The sequence below is a fragment of the Ischnura elegans genome, chromosome 5, assembly GCF_921293095.1.
Source record: "Ischnura elegans chromosome 5, ioIscEleg1.1, whole genome shotgun sequence".
Taxonomy (NCBI): Eukaryota; Metazoa; Arthropoda; class Insecta; order Odonata; family Coenagrionidae; genus Ischnura; species Ischnura elegans.
In genome coordinates, this window is record NC_060250.1 from 6,024,584 (window position 1) to 6,043,257 (window position 18,674).

Here is an 18,674-nt window from a genome sequence, read left to right on the forward strand (position 1 = left end):
ATTGTAACTTTTTATATGATAAGATAGCATTTTCTTGTATATGCTTATAATCAGTTGAAATAAAACTACCTTAAATTTTGCATGTTGGTAACTTGATTATTTTTCATTACCATAAAAGTATGGACAGTTCAAAATATCTTTTGCTCTCCTCGAGTTTTTCTCTGAATCTGTTACTGTTCCGCATGAATGCCAAAATGTCATTTCCATGACCTGACCGACCCACTTCACCATCTTCGCCTGCTTTGAAGCCTGTTCACCTTCAGAATTCCATTGTTTTAACTGTTTTTTCTCTGTAGAGAAGTGATAAATCCATATTTTATATAAATTTAATGTATTCACGGGGAAAATCCTCAGCATTGCGGTGGAAAAGTGCCAAAACAGCCAGTTGGAATTGACCACAGGATTTCATTTATTCTCCACAGCAAGCAAACGTGGTTTCATAGGTTTTTTTCACACCCAATTTTTCAAGAAAACTTGATTGTGAAAAAGCGATTGTGCATTGCGATATTCCTGTAGCCTCAACTATATCGCACACTTTGATTTGTGTATCACTTAGAACAGTGATATTAGAACAGCGAGAACTAGGAATATGTTTGGGGGGATGGGATGGCCTGGGGTGGTAACCCCACCTCCCCCCCCAGGTAACAGGGAGTGTTTTTGCGTGTGCCTGCAGAATACCAATTGTCTCCAGCTTCTATGAAGGCATCATTATCTGTGATCACCATTGTGACCTCAGCGCATTACCAACTGCAGCGTTTTTACTTGTGGTTTAACAAAATCGTCCCACCTAACTTCCATCATCGATTATTGATACTTACTGGTCACGAACATACATATTTATTGGCAATTCGATAGAATTCCAACATTGCGTTTTATTTCGCAAGACTAAAGTGCAATGTATTCTCTTGATGTGCATTTAAATGTGTGTCTATTATTTTGTAGATGTCACCACTGGTCGAGAGTGTTTGAGATGTATGTAACTGCTCTAGCGTGAGGTAGTGGGTGCCATGTTGTGACGGTTTTGTGGTGTTGGTTGTGTTACATACGATACGAGAGCAATAAAGCATTTATCTAAATGGACTACGTGCTTGTTAATTTGGACCTCCTCTCCTCAGGAACACATCAGCTCTTTCCAGGAAAATTGCTGCATTAAACTGCCAATCTATATCGACTTAAATTATTGCAATCCAAGAATATCATCAAGACACACCGGAAAATTATGGAGTAGAAAAAAATACCTTATCAACAGGCATCAATTTTGGCATTTCATTTATTTCAGACCGTAACTAAAGTGAGCAATGAGGCATAGAGTAGAATGGACGAGAAGGACAATCACTTCAATTAGAAATGAGCTGATTGAAAATCATGCTGTGATAGACTCGGTATTTGATGGGAAGTAATAAAAATTGTTTATCATTGCTATGTGAAAGGTTTTAAGGTCATTTAAGCAAGATTTAGAAATTTACTAAACTCGCACACTGGACTCGTAAAGCACACGAAACACTTAAGTGCCCCTTCAAAGACGCAACCCACATATCTCCTCCATACAATGAAACCCCCCACAGCAAAGTCATTGTTCCTCCGGTCCCAAAAAATTCGTTGTATAGAAGTTGTTCTGTACTTCAGTTAGTAGCCAAATAGTTACTCAAGAACAAGAAATAAGATTTTTCGTAAAGCAAGGAAGGTTGGAGAAACATGGCCAAAGGGGCCTATTACGAGGGAGAGGGTGGTGCGCTTCCACCAGGCAGAGTTTCCATTCGGTATACGGTGTCACTCCACCCCCTGCTATTACGAATGGGACGGTCAGAGAGTCACCGCGAGGCGGAGAGGACTTCTCCGGTGGTCGGAAGTAAACTTTGAATGAAAAATTCTGAGCTCCTTCAACCTGAAAATGGCTGTAGCCAATGGCAAGTGTCTGCAGCGTTCAAATTCCGTGGAAACTGTTACTAGCAGACGAATATTTCGGCAACGGTTGTTGGCAGTCTATATAGACAACAGTGGTATTTATGGATTTATCGGGGCATGTTCTTAGTTAATTTATCTCACAAATTTATCAAATGAATGAATTCCTGCTCCTCTATTCGTATTCATAGGATAAAAAGTTGAATAAAACAATAATTAGCAGTGGCTTTTGGAAGAAATCTTCAAAAAATCACATACATGCAGATGCAGGCAGTGACAAATTGCATGGCAGACCATCGTAATTTTGCAAGAGGAGTATTTTTAGGGCCAAGGTGAACCACCAACTCCACAAAGCTGTGACCGCAATGCGCATTCTTAAAAAATATATGAAAATCCATCATGAATACTTAAAGCTAGAGAGCCTAAATCATGGACAAAAACACTTGACTCCCGTGGAATAACAAAAAATCTGTTGCTCTGCATTCCTTTCGTGTAAGTAACGGAGTTTGGAAAGCTATTGCCAATTCAGAGAGCACAAGAGAGGCACTGTTTAAAATAATGAAAAATAAACTTTAAGCAGTTTTCTATGAAAAGCAATTGACAGTTAAAATAACACAAGACGTGCACTTATTCTTACATAAAACTTTTATTTCATGATAATGTGACTGAGTTTCACCATTTCCTTGGTTTCACGAATGCACAGTAGGGTGTTGCTTATTTTTTATTTTTTCTCGGATTTTTGATTTCTACCTCTTAAAATATGCTATGGGGTGCAGAATGGATATCCTAAAAAAGTTTAGCTCAATTGTTTAACATTTAGAGGTCGCTCAAAGAGCATAAATGCAATAACATTATATTTTCCCAATTTTTTGAAGTAACATCATTTTCAGGGGTAACGCACGATTTTGTAGCCCTTCAGGGCCAAAATTTGCTCCATTTTAACGTCCGCTCAACAGTTTTCCAGGAATAAAATACTTTTCTGCGAGCTACAGCAGCGCATCACACCCCTGACGGCGAGCTGGTCGCTCGCAGGCCGCATTCACAGTCAGCGATTGTCATTGCCTTACACCCCTCACGCCTTTGCAAGCGAAAGTCGGCTTAAGAAAGGAGGAGTCGAATACTATGTTGGCTTTTTTCATACCGAGTGTTTGCTGTAGTTTATCCTTTAAAATAACTCCATCACTGTTCTTCGAACCTAATTAATAATAAAAAAGAAAATTTTCATGTTAATAATCCAAAATAATATGATAGACTGAGAACCTAAGATATGAAAGTGGTTAGTTAACACTATTTACGCTTGTCGAATCAACTGAAAATACTAATAATTATGTTCGCTAATCTCCACTATTCAACGCAGTCATGAACAATCTCAGCAGTGGCCCGGCCACTGGCTGTTCCGGTGAGTTATGGAATCTTTAATGTTGTTTTTGTTTCATCAATCTTCCATGAGATTTATAGAACCATTTAATGGCGTAATATGCAGAATAATATATACTTACTTGATTCAACAAATTAGTAAATATTTCCTTTAGTAGACAGTAACCCCTGTTACCACAACATAGTAGCAACAAGAACCATTGCAGCTCCTCTCGCGCTAATGCCCAAGTCATTAAAGATCAGTGCAATTTGGGGTGTAATTAGGATTTTACTACCCATTTACCTTCTCTTCTATCTACTCGTCATATCTTCTCTTCCTCTCCACTCGACGCGCTGACTTCTCTGACTCCTCACTCTTTATTAAGTGCTAGATAAGGATCTCATTATTTGGCAAGCCAAAGGCGCGTTACAGCTGTCCGGTAAACCAAGTCCACCCTAATCAGTCACTTTACAATGCATTTCATATAATGCGCATTTGTCTATGATGTGGGAGATTAGTTTTTTGGTGTTAGCAGAAACTTGAAAGTAATAATTGTAAGGAAGTTTTTCAGAAAGAAAAATATTTTGAAAACTATGTAAGTGCTAACTTAGTTTCTTTTGAAGCAGGTAGGTATCCTGGTTGCCTCTGTATTTTCAAGAGCACTTTATCCTCATCATTTTGAATAACTTCCAGAGCATTTACCGCGGCAATATCAAACAACCGATCCAATTTGGCATTCAATTCCATGTCATTCTTTAGTTGTTGCATAGGTCGCCATCAAAAATAAATCTTGAATTATTACAGCTCATCGCACAGTGCCTCTATTTTATATATTCCACGTATTTCTTGAATAATTTGAATTCTCGACATAATAGTCCGGAATGGTACCACGAACCTCATCATTAGTCTCGTATTTGCACACAATCCCTGTTTCAGGGTAAAGTGGTGGTGATTGAACACCTGCAGCACTTCGCGAATCAAAGGCAGCTTATTTTTCGTAAAACAAGCGGCTATAGCTGCTGGGACGCCGATTAGGAATACCTACTTCAACAGATTTGCGCGCGATAAACGACATCATTTTATTCAATAGCGTCTCGACTCCGAAAATTTACTCTACGCCATTCAAAATCCAACTGCAATGAGGTTACAGGGGGTGTGAAACACGCAAACTCGGGTAAGAAAACATACACATAGTTGTCTCGAAACGTCATTCTCCATGGTTCCATCTGTTCTGCTTAATCTCAACGACAGTCTCATGGATTTAAAACAATGTAAAACAATACAGGTAACTCCTCCCTTCTTCCACCGACTCTCGTTAGGGAAGGCGCAAGGGGGGCGTAAGGCAGTGAGGGGCGCAGGACTTATCAGTTGACCGTGATGCGGCCTGTGAGCGACCAGCTCGCCGTCAGGGGTGTGACGTGCTGCTGTAGCTCGCAGAAAAGTATTGTATTCCTGGAAAACTGTTGAGCGGACGTTAAAATGGAGCGAATTTTGGCCATAAAAGACTACAAAATCGTGCGTTACCCCTGAAAATGATGTTACTTCAAAAAATCGGGAAAATATAATGTTATTGCATTTATGCTCTTTGAGCGACCTCTAAATGTTAAACAATTGAGCTGAAATTTTTAGCATATCCATTCTGCACCCCATAGCATATTTTAAAGAGGTAGAAATCAGAAATCCGAGAAAAAATAAAAAATGAGCAACACCCTAATGCACAGTCACAGCAAAACAGTCTGCCCACAATGCAAATGTGACAATACGAATCCGCTGCCAACAAACACACAAGCTACAACGTATTTCAATAATTCAGGAAAAATCCACTAACAATAGTAGCTCACACCAAAAAAATAATGGGAAATAGGCAAATACAATCATGAAAAATAGAAGTACATACAATCATTATTAAAGGAAGAAAGCTGAAAAGGAAGTCCAAATGCAGAGAGTAGGAAATTAGGTAGTAGGAAATTAGAATTCAATGCAGCAGTAAGAGACCTGTACAACATGAATGAACCACCTGGAATTTGTCATATTCCAGCAGTACTAATTAAAAATGCAGAAGAAAAGACCAATCCAGCTGTAAAAATTCATAAGCAAACTTTACTCGGAAGGTGAGACACCAAAAGACTTCAAAAGTAACATATTCACACTAATTTCCAAGAGGAAACAGCAGAGAAGGGTAGAAATATGCAGCCCATGCGCTTGGCCACACATGCATCAACGGTACTAACAAATATCACTTTAAAGAAGAATAAAATGAAGAGCAGGAGAATACCTTGTTGAGGACCCATTCGGAATCAGAAAAAGCAAAGGCACCAGAGAAGTAATATTGTTCATTAGGCTGGAGATAAAATAGAGAAGAGAATGGAAAGTAACAAGCCCACGTTCATTGCATTTGTCAAATTAGAGATGTATACAGATTAGAATTCAACAATTGGAATGCTGAAAGAAATTGCAGAGCTCCACGATGAAGAAAATGTGACTTAGTAAGACAAATAAAATACAGAATATACCTACAAAATATAGCTACGACTTATAACTATGCTGAACACATGCAAGACAATGACTAATAGGAATGGAATATAACTACAGTGTGTGAAGAAATCATTTCATAACCAAGACCAAGAAATAAATGATAGATTTCCTCACAAGATGGAAGAGCACGCCAGCGTATTGCACGCAATTGCTCACCAAGATGCATGCGCACTCATCCAAGTCCAAGATGGCCGCAATGTGCAAAGGCGTGCGTCCATGCTCCCCTCCTTGCTGGATGTTGAATTTGTCCTTGTGCTCAATGAGTGCACGCAGCACCTTCACCTTGTTCAGCTCTGTGGCCAGGTGCAGAGGGGCTTGCTTCTTCTCATTCAACACGCTCGTATCTGCACCACTAAAAATAAAGGAAGCAAATATGTGCTCCCGTCATATGACACATTCACAAAAGGGGAGATTACATATTTGAAATCTTTTCATAATGTGGACAGCATACAATGCCCATCAACTTTCATTCGATTTATGTATATTACTTTTTAAACTGGCAACGATCAAATGAGTTGTTTTAACTTCTTCAAATATATTTTAGCATGGTCTATTAAGTGCACACAACCACCCTGATAAAAATCTTCACCATGGTGGATTAAGGAAGGGTAAAGGGAGGGTAGTAGCCTTCATGGTGGGTAGTTACCCTTGCACAACCCATGCCCTACCCACCATTAAGGGTAGGGGAAGGATAGAAAAATCCTTCGTCTACCCTTCCTTGGAACGCCTTCCCTTACCATCCGTGTACCCTTCCTCTACCCACCATTAAGGGTAAGGGAAGGATAGAAAAATCCTTCGTCTACCCTTCCTTGGAACTCCTTCCCTTACCATCTGTGCACCCTTCCTCTAACCACCATTAAGGGTAAGGGAAGGATAGAAAAATCCTTCGTCTATCCTTCCTTGGGACTTAGCATTTATAACTGAGGAAAATATATCCTGAAAGTGTCTCCTCAGCTACTTTCACCTGCTAAAGAGCATTGAGTTCTGTACAAGAACGTAAGCAGTCTTTGAATCGTACCCTCCGCCCCCCGAAATATAAAAATACAATCATTTTCCTTCATAAAAGAAAACAAAGCATTGAAAAATAATGAATTAAAAAAATATTTCTTTAACAATTGAAGTCTTTTTTATTATGAAAAGTGTTTGAATTAGTTGAAAACTCATTACTTAGTATCCTGTTTTTCAAAAATTTCCCCCCCATGTTGGACCCCCCCGAACGGAATTCCTGGCTATGCCACTGTACGCAATAGATTATATAATTGTGTGAAAAAAGCTCATTTAGAAGTTCTTTCGTTCACATTTTTAGGATGTAACCTATTTGTGTGGCTGATAATGAGACAATAAAAGAGTGATGTTCGGTATTTGTATGCCGATCTTATTTTCTGAAACAATATAGATGTGGTAGAAAAAAGTCACAGCTTTCTTCCACATAGACTCGGGTGCGAATCTCATCTTTAGATTTTGTAGTATAAGATTCGTTGAGAAGCATCACCTGACAAGTACCTCGATGTTGTTAAACCACTAGTTCATCATCCTCCAATATGTAGATTCTGGGTTCAAGACCATGTGTAGGCCAATTTGTTTTCTGTCTTATAAATTTAGAAATCACAGTTACAACTCATCCCCATTAGTTTAATTTAGTTGCTTAGCGATTTTTTAAATTTTTATGTTAATTTATGGATTTTTAGTTTTTATATTAGTCCTACCCTTCCTGTACCCTTCATTGAGGCTGGCAGAACCCTTCCCTTACACTCCAGGAAGGAGAGGGCCTACCCACCTATGTTCTAAAATACCCTTCGTGTACCCTTGCTGAAGGGTACAGGAAGGGTACACCTATCCTTCCCTTACCCTCAATGGAGGGTAGACCTCTGGAATGGAGAAGTTTATTTTTATCAGTGCATAACAACTATAGCATGGACAGAGCTCTGAAGGTGAGTCCTAGTGATCAACTATTATACCAATTAACAGCAAAATGCGGCTCTTGTGAAAGCTGCCTTGCTGAACACTCTAACGTGTGAATCCATGACGTTGTCGTTACAGTCTGGGAGATGATGGGAAAAGGGGAAGTGAAATGGAGGTGGGAGGATGTCGTCATTTTTAATCTGCCACCCCTGATATGAGAAGCATTTCATATCTATTTCACTCTCTTTTGCTTTACTGTTTTTCAATTGTTTTCGTGCTGATGGGTTTTGCACTTCTTGTATGCAGTGTAAATAAAACACTATTAAGGACCTCAACTGTCAACCCTTTCAAAACACAACAATAAATTAAAAGAATAAGTAGGCATATACCATATGCAGCTGTGGTTAATCATGAAACCAGTAAAACACTGAACACTCCTCACACAATGTGTACATATGTACTTACTTCTTGATGAGAAAGTCAATGGAGTCCAAAGCCTCACTCGCCACAGCGACATGCAGAGGAGTGTTGCCTGCGTTATCCTGAACATTTAGATCTGAAAAAGACTGGAAAATGTTTTAACTATTCCCAACAAAAAATAATTATTATTTCCTCTCATACCAATGCAAAATATGACTATTTCATTGGCTATGACTTGATAAGTCTAAAATACAATAATTAGAAATTCTTTTTCCACATGGAATATATGTCGGACTCCAAATTTTTGTGTACTAACCATGAGGGCTGGATCAAGACGAAAAGAGGCCCAATAGGCTATTCCACTTATTAGAAGGCCCTTTCACTTCCTATTTTGAAGCGTGCAAATTACATGAGAGAGAATAACACACGTCATTACTGCGACACATATCAATGTTAAATGAAGCATGCTGTGAATGGTACGAACCAATATTTGCCATAGCGATCGGTGAGCCTAAGAATTACACTTTGGTGAATCTCGTACATACAAATGAACAGGACCAATTAAAGGGCCTAAGGGATGATCGGATCGGATACCTGGATCCAAATATATGCGGATACATATTGCCATTCATCGGATACTTTGGATCCAAATTCACTGAGGGCATCGGATCTGGATCCGAAATTTTAAATTTATGCTTCAGTGAATGCAACATCTCATGCGAGGGAGCGGAAAAAGTTCCGATCCAACCTTCGCATGTGCCGTTGCACTGCGATCCTTGTCCTCCTCATGAACCATTTTGTTTAAAAGCTCTCATAGGGGATATGCAACAGCTTTTCAGCCGCAGAAATTTTCACGGAAAAATGCGACAGGCACATCGAGTGAATCTTACAAACAACCATCGGGAGAATCTCAACGCCATATGATAACAACCAAGTGACTACGTCGCAGATTTAAAAAATAACACCCTCGGCCCTCCGTCACTCACGCCTCTAATATTTCTTTTCCTTTCCGAAGCCACACAGTCCATAAATCATTACCTTCGAAGGAAAATATCAAGTTACACGGGAACAATAGAAGCGTGTTTCTTCCCTACGCCATCTCACCTGATCTCACCCACCGACCTTTTTATCTTACCTGCTTCGTCTTCGAGAACAAATGCTATAGAGGTATAGAGTGGTGTAGAGCGTTCCACATTTAGTTGACAGTATAGGCTCGCATAGAGAATAGTTTCCCATGTTAATCTCCGTAAGGACGGGAGCGCGGTGTTGCCAATAACAGAACGGAAATTAGTGTGGCGCTATGCGCTGATTAAAAATTGCATTCTAATGTAGAAAGAGATGCTGCATTCATTGGTGTCAATAGTTTTTCGATAAAAATTATAACAAAAGCTGTTAAAACCATTTCTTGAATTTTTGGTAGAAATGTGTATGTTTTTACTTTAACTTCTTCTCGGAATTGCTGCCTGACCGTTGCCTGTATTGAATTGAATCTTCTGCACAAAATTCTTCATACTATTTTCTCTTTAATGGTTTTCACCAATTGTACAATGATTGGGTTAAAATGCTGTTATGCCGACGTAACACCCTTTAGGGCAAGAAAATTTTGATTTTTGCAAGGTAAAAAGTAGTCGCTTACTAACTTACGTTTCTTACGTCGTAGGTCCCCATATGCTGCGTATCAAATTGGAAGAAAACTACAAAGTTATTTTTGGTGAAAAAATCATTGACTTACATCAATTCTGAAGGAAGTTACAAGGTTTTGGTCTTAAGAAAAAATATTACGGTGCCGCTGGGCCGGGCTTCTTGCTTTTTCTTGCGCGCAGAGGGAAAATTCTCCGGCGAAAAGGGAGTTTTTTTGTCAATGCATACTGTGAAAAAAATATCTATTCGTTTGATATCCTAAACAGAGAATACTCATACGTCGAAACAGTAGTGTTTTTATTTCAATACATTGATACACGAAAGTAGGAAAAATTTTTCGGCTTGGAAATAAGACGCTTTCGCCTTGGGTGTTTCGATCCCGCCGCAGAAACCAAGAAAGAGAATACCTCATAATCTGTGCGAAACACTACCCCTTCCAGAGCATGCCTTTTACAAAAGGCGGCTTGTGTTTTTCCTGAAGTTCCGTTCATAGGGTACCATCCCGGTCCCAATCCTTCAATAACTGGGCTTTTGGCCCTTGCATTCTGCTTGCTGCATCTTTGCGTCTTCAGACCACATCTTCAGCATTCATTACTGTGCCCTTGGAACTAAGAGAGCATTGGAGAATAAATATCGACATAGGGGTCATGACATTTCAAGAGTGTAGCGGACATGAAGTGTATACCTTTCCAGTGTAAGTGAAGGAGAAAATGAAAGAAAGTCTGCCAGTGAGCGTGCGCGTTGCACTCTTAAGTATAGGAAGAATAAAATTAATTACATGATGATGAAATTTCCCTAAAATATTCTAATTCTAAAAAACTTAAATCTAATCGGCTTTACATGGCGCCGCGGTGCGCCGGCAGGTGGCCAAATATCGGTCCACTGCAGTAATCTATTATTATTTATTGATATTAACATACATATATTTTTTCTGAAAGGATTTCTTATTTTTGTTTGTTATTTAATTTTTTCGGTGGGCAAATGCCTCTTTTCTTGTTTTTACAGATTTTTATAAGGTTTTCTTTTATGTTATACATTCTTTGTAAATCCTTCATGTATTGTAGTTTTAATTTTTTCAATTCATTTGTTGCATTGATACTACAACCGGTTGATTGAGCTGATTGCTCTCTCACAAGGTGGTTGTTTTTAATTAATGCCCTTTTACAATATATGATATTTAAAATTAAATTAGAGCAAAAGATGATAGGAAAGAACTCGGTTTTAACGAGTTATAATTTCTTGTGTAAGTCAGTAAGCGTTTCATTTGAGCTGGATATTTCCAGAGATCTTTTGTAAGCGTGTTTCGTGGAAGAGAGTTCTTTGCGACCGTATGAACTCGTGAAGTTGGTACTCGGTGTGCGTGTCTGATTTCTTGGATTGGTACGAGTCGGGATTGGTTTGTGACGCAGCGCAAGGTTTTATTTTGGTACTGTTCTAGGCGTTTTCTATGCTGCAGGGAAGTATTGCCGAATACTTCACACCCGTACAGCAGCCTTGGTCTGATAATACTCTTGTTTAAGGTAACCTTGTCTCGTCTCGAGATTTGCGAGCAAGAGTTTATTAATGGAGCCATGGCGGCTCTTGCTGAATTTGCTGATTTGAGAGCTTGCTGTGCGTGTGTTCCAAGTGAGCTTTTGGTCGAAATTTATCCCTAAGAATTTGTGTGATTTATCCATTGGTAATGGGAGGGATTTGAAGGTTAGGTTTTTGGAGACAGAATTTCTCGTTTTTCTTCCAAAAGCAACGACTTTACTCTTTGTGGCGTTAATCGTGACTTAAGGAAGCGAGAGTCCACTTCACTGGTAAACACGATTTTTGGCGCATAAGGTTCATTAACCGATACTAATAGGGGTTTTCGCGCTGATTTCAAATATGTAAATAGTTTTTCTCCATCACCCTCAGTTTTCGTGTTATTCACCGAAACGTCCCGAAAATCCCGAAAAATTTGGTTTCATGCACCAATATACACTTAAAAGGACATATAACTTCCACCCTAGTTATCGTAGAGCAATGAAACAAAAACCAGCGCACTTGTCATACTATACGCGTGAATTGAGACTGCATTTCGTTCCATTATACATCGTCAGGGTTGGTACCCGGGGACCACAATGTCAAAAGATGCAATTTTGTTCCTGAAAAAGCGAACTTTCTGGATGCCCAGTGATATATATATTTATTTTTTTAGTATTGTCAATTTTATCGCTCGTATTGTATTAAGCAGGGTTGTGTCGTGAGTAGTGGATCGGAGCGCGTGCTTTATAATCGCACACATTCCTACTGTATAATCATGTTTTTCTTTATCTTTATTCATCCACGGCGAGGATTGGCCCTCGCGGATGCTGTATACAACACATTTATGAAAACATTCAATACAACGAAACATACAAAACATGTACATTGGATTAAAACATTAGTACATTACAAAGATTACATTTAAATTTACATTTAAAATAAAAGAGAAGAAAAGTCCAGCTCAAAATACTCATGAATTGAGTACAGTGGATAATTGCACAGCCACTTTTCCAGCACATTTTTCAGTCTAGTGATGCTCACTGATCTGGATTTGCTGGGTAATTTATTAAATAATTTTACTCCCAAATTGTCAGACTGGTTGTTGGTCTTAAACAGCCTACAGTAATTAGTATTTAGGCTATTTTTAGCCCTAGTGTCATGAGAGTGGATGGTGGATCGAATGGGGTAGGTATCTAAGTTATCTTTAATGTGCATAATGCTGCGAAACACAAAGAGGCTGTAGATGGTGAGGATATGAAAGTTTTTAAAAATTGGCCTGCAGTGGTCACGGGGCCCAGCACCACTCAGAATCCTCACTGCTTTTTTTTGCAGTTTTAGAATTTCTTTGGTTTCTTTTGCATGTCCCCAGAGTCGAACACCATAGGCAAGAATACTATGAAAAAAAGCAAAATAGGCTAATCTCATGTACTTTACATTGATACAGGTTTTAAGTTTCCTCAATAAGTACAAAACCCTAGAGAGTTTTTTGCTGACTAGGAAAACATGTGAATTCCATGTCAATTTAGCGTCAATATTGAAGCCTAGAAGCCTGACAGGATCATTGTTTAGCTCAGTACTTTTAAGACAGCATGTAAGATGTTGTGTCTTACCATTGTTCAGAAAGAGATTATTGGCTGTAAACCAGAGTTGAGATTCTTCTATTGCCTTTTTTGTAAGAAGTCTGACTTGGCTAGGAGTATTGCATTTCTGCACCAGAGTGGTGTCATCTGCATATATCATGCAGTCCATAGAAAGATTGTAAGGTAGGTCATTGATTAGAATAAGGAACAAGAGAGGACCAAGGACGGACCCCTGAGGAACTCCATGTTTCACTGGAAGAAAATCGGATTGGTTACAATTTACTTGTACCGAAATATTTCTATTTGGATATTCTATATACCGACATCTGGTAGAATCACCTTCTGATTTCACCGCTAGCAACCTAAGAAAGAACACCTTGCTATAGAGCGTTCCAAATTTAGTTGACAGTACGGGCCTTATGGATAACAGTGTTGCCAAGCTTCCGCTCCGCCGGCAGGCATCCTAACAGCGTATGCAACAACACATAATAGAGCGCCAAAATGGTTTAGTTCAAAAAGGAGTTAGGGATCGCACGAAAGACGGCGTAAATTAAGGTATTTTTTAGCGTAAATTACAATACCTTTGCTGCAATATAAAAGGAAAAGTCTTTTGTTATTTTATGTATGTACTTATTCAATGCACAAGCTGAATAATGAATAATCTTTTATGTAAAATATAACAATAAATTGAAGGATAATAAAAATTATCGCCACTCCTGAATGAAACAACATTTCTATTCCTTCCATATTATGCAATATTTTTGGGCTCTGGCTAATATTACATGAAAGGCGATGTTGTATAAGACATCATCAATCATTAATTTTTCAAAATTTTCCCGTACTTGATTTATTAAAGATCTCTTTTCAAGCTGACATCTTCAAAGCTTCAATGTTCTCTTTCCTCCACCTTGTAGTAGGCAAGGATTCCAATTTCCTTGAGTAATAAGAGGCATTACCTACCACTATATTTGATCCTTCGGGTACACTTATAAGTTTATAGCACTCACTTCTTGCAAACTTATAAGTTTGCAAGAAGTGAGTGCTCAAACCATCTCTCGTAACACTCGCCACCCACTTCTTCATGATCATCCATTGAGTTCTTTTTGTACAGAAACACATGCGATGCTCCTTTTATGAACCATTTTCCGTTCCTGCGTGTAAATTGCGAATCGTCCTCCTCGGGAAGTGGGGGCCAAGCCCAGTACTCAGTCCAGCAAGGAAAGCTTGACGCGGATTTTCTAATAGTTTGTTTCGCAAACTAATGTTCACTATTTGTCCAACATTAATCCAACTTTCGCCTGTGAATACATTCATCCTGTGTTCGTGACGATATCTTTTAGCTGTCTTAAATAATAAATTGTGCCACCAACGAATAATATCATCCCTTTCGATAAGGATGAATCTTTTCCCTCTGCGTTCGTACACGAAGCCTATGTCCAAAAGAAGACGATATAGTGTTGTCCTTTTGTAATCTGGGAGAATATTATCCATATTTACCGAGTAGATGGATTTTAAAGTCGGAGGAATATTTTTCACGAAGGATTCATGTACCTTCCTTCTAATTCCCGATCTCACAAAATCGTCGAAAATCACTCCCTTCGAATTTTTGCAAGGATGTCTAATTTCTTTAGTTTTTGAATGAGTTACCAATGGACCACGGGAGCTTTCCTTTCTCACTCTGTAAATAGTGGACTCCTAGCACCCAGTAGCCTTCGAAGCTTCTCGGCAGGCCTCACTAATGCTGAGAGATTTCCTTAAGTAGGTACGAGAAGACTTTGAGCACCAACTGTCTTTCGCGGCTTATGAGCTTCTCACCTTTTCTCCTCTTCCTTGTATCGGACATATTGATTGGGCGTGTTACAGCAGAGATAAGTGTAAAACACACTTCACAATTCTCAAATTCAGCAGACCACACAACACTTGTTCACTCCAAAAAAATGCAATGACAAACTGAACGCCTTCGTAAATTCTTCCAACGGCCCCTTCGGCTAGGGTCAATTCTTGTGCAGGTTTTATGGCACCCTATGAAAGGAACTGAGAAAAAAACCGAAGCCCCTTTTGTAAAAGGCGTGGACTGTATGGGGTAGTGTTTCGCACAGATTATGAGATATTCTCTTTCTTGGTTTCCGCGATGGGACCGAAACACCCAAGGCGAAAGCGTCTTATTTCCAAACCGCTTGCTTACTTTCGTGTATCAATCTATTCAGATAAAAACACTGCTGTTACGACATATGAGTATTCTCTGTTTAGGATATCAAACGAATAGATAAATACATTTCATAGTATGCATTGACAAAAAACTCCTTTTCCGCCCGAGAATTTTCCCTTTGCGCGCAAGAAAAAGCAAGAAGCCCGGCCCAGCGGGGCCGTAATATTTTTTCTTAAGATCAAAACCTTGTAACTCGCTTCAGAATTGATATAAGTTAATGATTTTTTCACCAAAAATAACTTTGTAGTTCTCTTCACATTTGATGCGCAGCATATAGGGACCTACCACGTAATAAACGTAAGTTAGTAAGCGATTACTTTTTACCTTGCAAAAATCAAAATTTTCTTGTCTTAATGGGTGTTACGTCGGCATAACAACATTTTAACTCAATATTTGTACAATTGGTGAAGACTTTCAAAGAGAAAATAGTGTGAAGAATTTTCTCCAGAAGATTCAATTGAATACAGACAATGGTCAGGCAGAAATGCGAGAAGAAGATAAAGTAAAAAATACACGTTTCTGACGGAAATTTAAGGAAAAATTTTTTTATAGCTTTTGTTATAATTTTTATCGAAAAACTACTTGCACTAATGAATGCAGCACCTCTTCCTACATTATAACGCAATTTTTAATCAGTGCATAACGCAACATTAATTTTCGTGCTGTTATTGACAACACCGCGCTCCTGGCCTTATGGAGATTAACATGGGAAACGGTTCTCCATAAGAGCCCATACTGTCAACTAAATGTGGAACGCTCTATAGCAGGTAGCGTTGTCAGTCATTGTTGACCACACTCGCTCGTCAGAATCACCGACATTTCAGTAGCAAGCGTAAGGTGACAGAGGACTTGAATAACCGGTACGAAGTGAAGTTGTTTTCTCCTTCTTCAGTGTGCGGTGCTGTGCCTGTGTTTTACGTGTGAGACAAGATGCCCAGGAAGTGCGTTAACCACCCCAACAACTTCTGTTATATTTGTGGGGAGTTGACATTCAAGTCGCAACGTCGTTCTTTGACCCCTTTGGTGAAACATTGCTATGAATTATACTTCGGTTGTTAAGTGGGGGAGCAAGACAAGGACTGGGCACCACATATATGTTGTTCGACATGCGCGAAACGTCTCGCAGAGTGGGAAAAGGGATCGCAGCGTCACATGAACTTTGCTGTACCCATGGTTCGGCGTGAACCACGAAACCACTCATCAGACTGTTACTTCTATGTAACAAAGATAAGTGGAATTACTGCAAAATCCAAGCATACAGTGAAGTACCCAGATTTGCCGTCTGCAATGAGGCCAGTTGCTCACAGCGAGGACTTACCCGTGCCAGCTCACCCTCCACAACCACCAGTGCACTTTGAACATGAGGAAGACACCCATGTTGAAGAGGTACAGCTGCATGATCCTACGTTTACGGCAAGTTTATCTTCCAGTGAACCTCATCTCCTAACTCAGGGTGATTTAAACGATCTTATTCGTGATTTTTCCTTGTCGAAACAACAGTCCGAACTGTTAGGTTCAAGACTAAGTGGCTGGAACTTATTGCATCATGACACAAAGGTGTGTTTCTATCCCAATCGTCAAAGAGAGTTCCAAAATTTCTATTCTGAAGAAAAGGGTCTGGTTTACTGCAACAACATTGAGAATGTGATGGATAAACTTGGCCATGAACATAAAACGAGTGAATGGAGACTATTCATCGACTCGTCAAAAACGAGTTTGAAGGCTGTGCTGTTGCACAACGGGAACAAATTTCCCTCTGTGCCTGTAGCTTATGCTACTCACGTGAAAGAAACTTATGAAAACATGAAATTTATTTTGGACACAATTCAATATGATATATACAAATGGATGGTGTGTTGCGAGTTAAAGGTTGTTGCCTTGTTAACTGGTCTCCAGGGAGGCTACACCAAATTCTGCTGCTTCCGATGTGAATGGGATAGCAGAGACAAGACACAACATTACCTCAGAATGGAATGGCCACAGCGGCAATCACCAATTCCTGCGCCCTGATTATGTAACTGTGAGAAGGGTGAGAGCGATGTCGTTGCCAGGGGCAACGCGATTCCCACGACGGAAGGTGATAGCAGCGATTATGAAACCGTGATTGCTCCCTTTATCACGCTGCCAGCGTCATCGGCCTATCACGTTCGAAACCCATGGTGACAAGCATATGCTGACATAAAAACGAGCACTAAATGCATATATTAGCAAAAAATTATTGTTTATTTAATTTAAAAACGCCCTATAATCGATTAAAAACCAATATAATTCTTAATTATTTCAACTGGAGTGCTCTATTGACTTCATAGTTGTCCACGTTGTTCATTTGTTAAATGCGCATTGTGGTGAATTCGATTGAGCAGCATTATTTTCACACAGCAAATTGGAAAGTACTCACAAGGAACATTCACGAAGTGTACTCCGCCGATTTCGTTCAAATTTGGTAGGATGGTAGTGTTCCATAATTAATGGAAATTTGCAAAATTTCCCGTGCCCTTAAGCCCTGTGGCCCGAGATATCTGCATTCAAAGTTGCGCGCCGGCCACCCTTTTTGAGGCGAGGGGCCCCTCACTCACGGGCCGGCAGCGAGGCGTCCCTGCCGGCAAGCGCTAGGGGGAAGGCCTGCGGGCGGTCCGGGCGTCAGCGGTCTACTTACTATCTTCCCACAGACGAAAGAAGCGGTGGGTGATCCGAGGACTAAACGATGGCCAATGTTTTCGAGGAATTTTTGAATAGCTTAAATTTGTACAGATACCCTTGCGGCTCCTGCTTCTAGTCAAGATTTCAGAAGGGTTTGAGAGGAGTCATAAAACCCACTCCTTCCACCCTCAACTATTGTTGGCTGAATGGGAAAACCAAAAGGGCTTCTCCATCAGGCGAATGACGCTAGGGTCTTCGGTACCTCTGTTTAAATCAGCAAAAATGCTTTTTCTACCCATTTGCGAAGTGAACTCCGAACGAGGACGAACAAGCAAGAGATTTTGTAGACGAGTGAGCTGCAAAGCCGTTCCTTTTATTTTCATCGAAATGGTGATCAATCCTAGGAATGTAATAAAAATATTGGACAGCAAGTTTACTGCATGGATTTCCACAGAACAACCTACTGATTACGAAATCGAGTTGGCGGAAAATTTAGCTGGTAAGTTTCATTATTTTTTCATTTTTTTGTAACTACGGTGAAGTTAATCGCATCCCATCCATTCTTTATTTTTCCCTGTTGAATAAAATTTTCCCATTTTCAGATTCCTTGAAGTCCTGTGTAAAAAGCGAAGAATCATCCTGTGTGGTAGAGGAGGATCTAATTTTTGAATTCGACGGGAGGACGGAAGAGGAGGAAGTAGTAAGCGAAGATGAATGCGACAGTGCAGATGGAAATGGAGACGATGTTTCTCCTTCTTCTTCAACATCGTACGAGCCGTCTCCATTGAAAAGGAAGAAAGAGGGTGATATTAGTATGTCACAGAAGAAGATGGCAGTGGAATACTGGCGGTCCGGAAAAACTGGGCCACTGAAGATAGATACTGTCAGGCACCGTTTTAGGTTCGTGACCTCAAGAACACAGCTTGTCCGGTTTGAGGAGCAAATTAATCAGGCTGGCTCTCGGAGGGAGAAATTG

The 18,674-nt window shown here is 39.7% G+C and overlaps 1 protein-coding gene across 4 annotated transcripts in view; it reads right to left on the bottom strand.

The window, feature by feature from the left end:
* LOC124158462 (transient receptor potential cation channel subfamily A member 1-like) overlaps positions 1–18,674 on the bottom strand; it is a 180,189-nt gene that overhangs the window by 92,860 nt on the left and 68,655 nt on the right. For all 4 annotated transcript variants that reach the window (XM_046533564.1, XM_046533561.1, XM_046533562.1 and 1 more), the window contains exons 4-5: positions 8,162–8,252; positions 5,951–6,146 (exon numbers count right to left, since the gene is read on the bottom strand). In XM_046533564.1, coding sequence (XP_046389520.1) covers positions 5,951–6,146; positions 8,162–8,252 — 287 coding nt within the window. The remainder of the gene's footprint in view (positions 1–5,950; positions 6,147–8,161; positions 8,253–18,674) is intronic.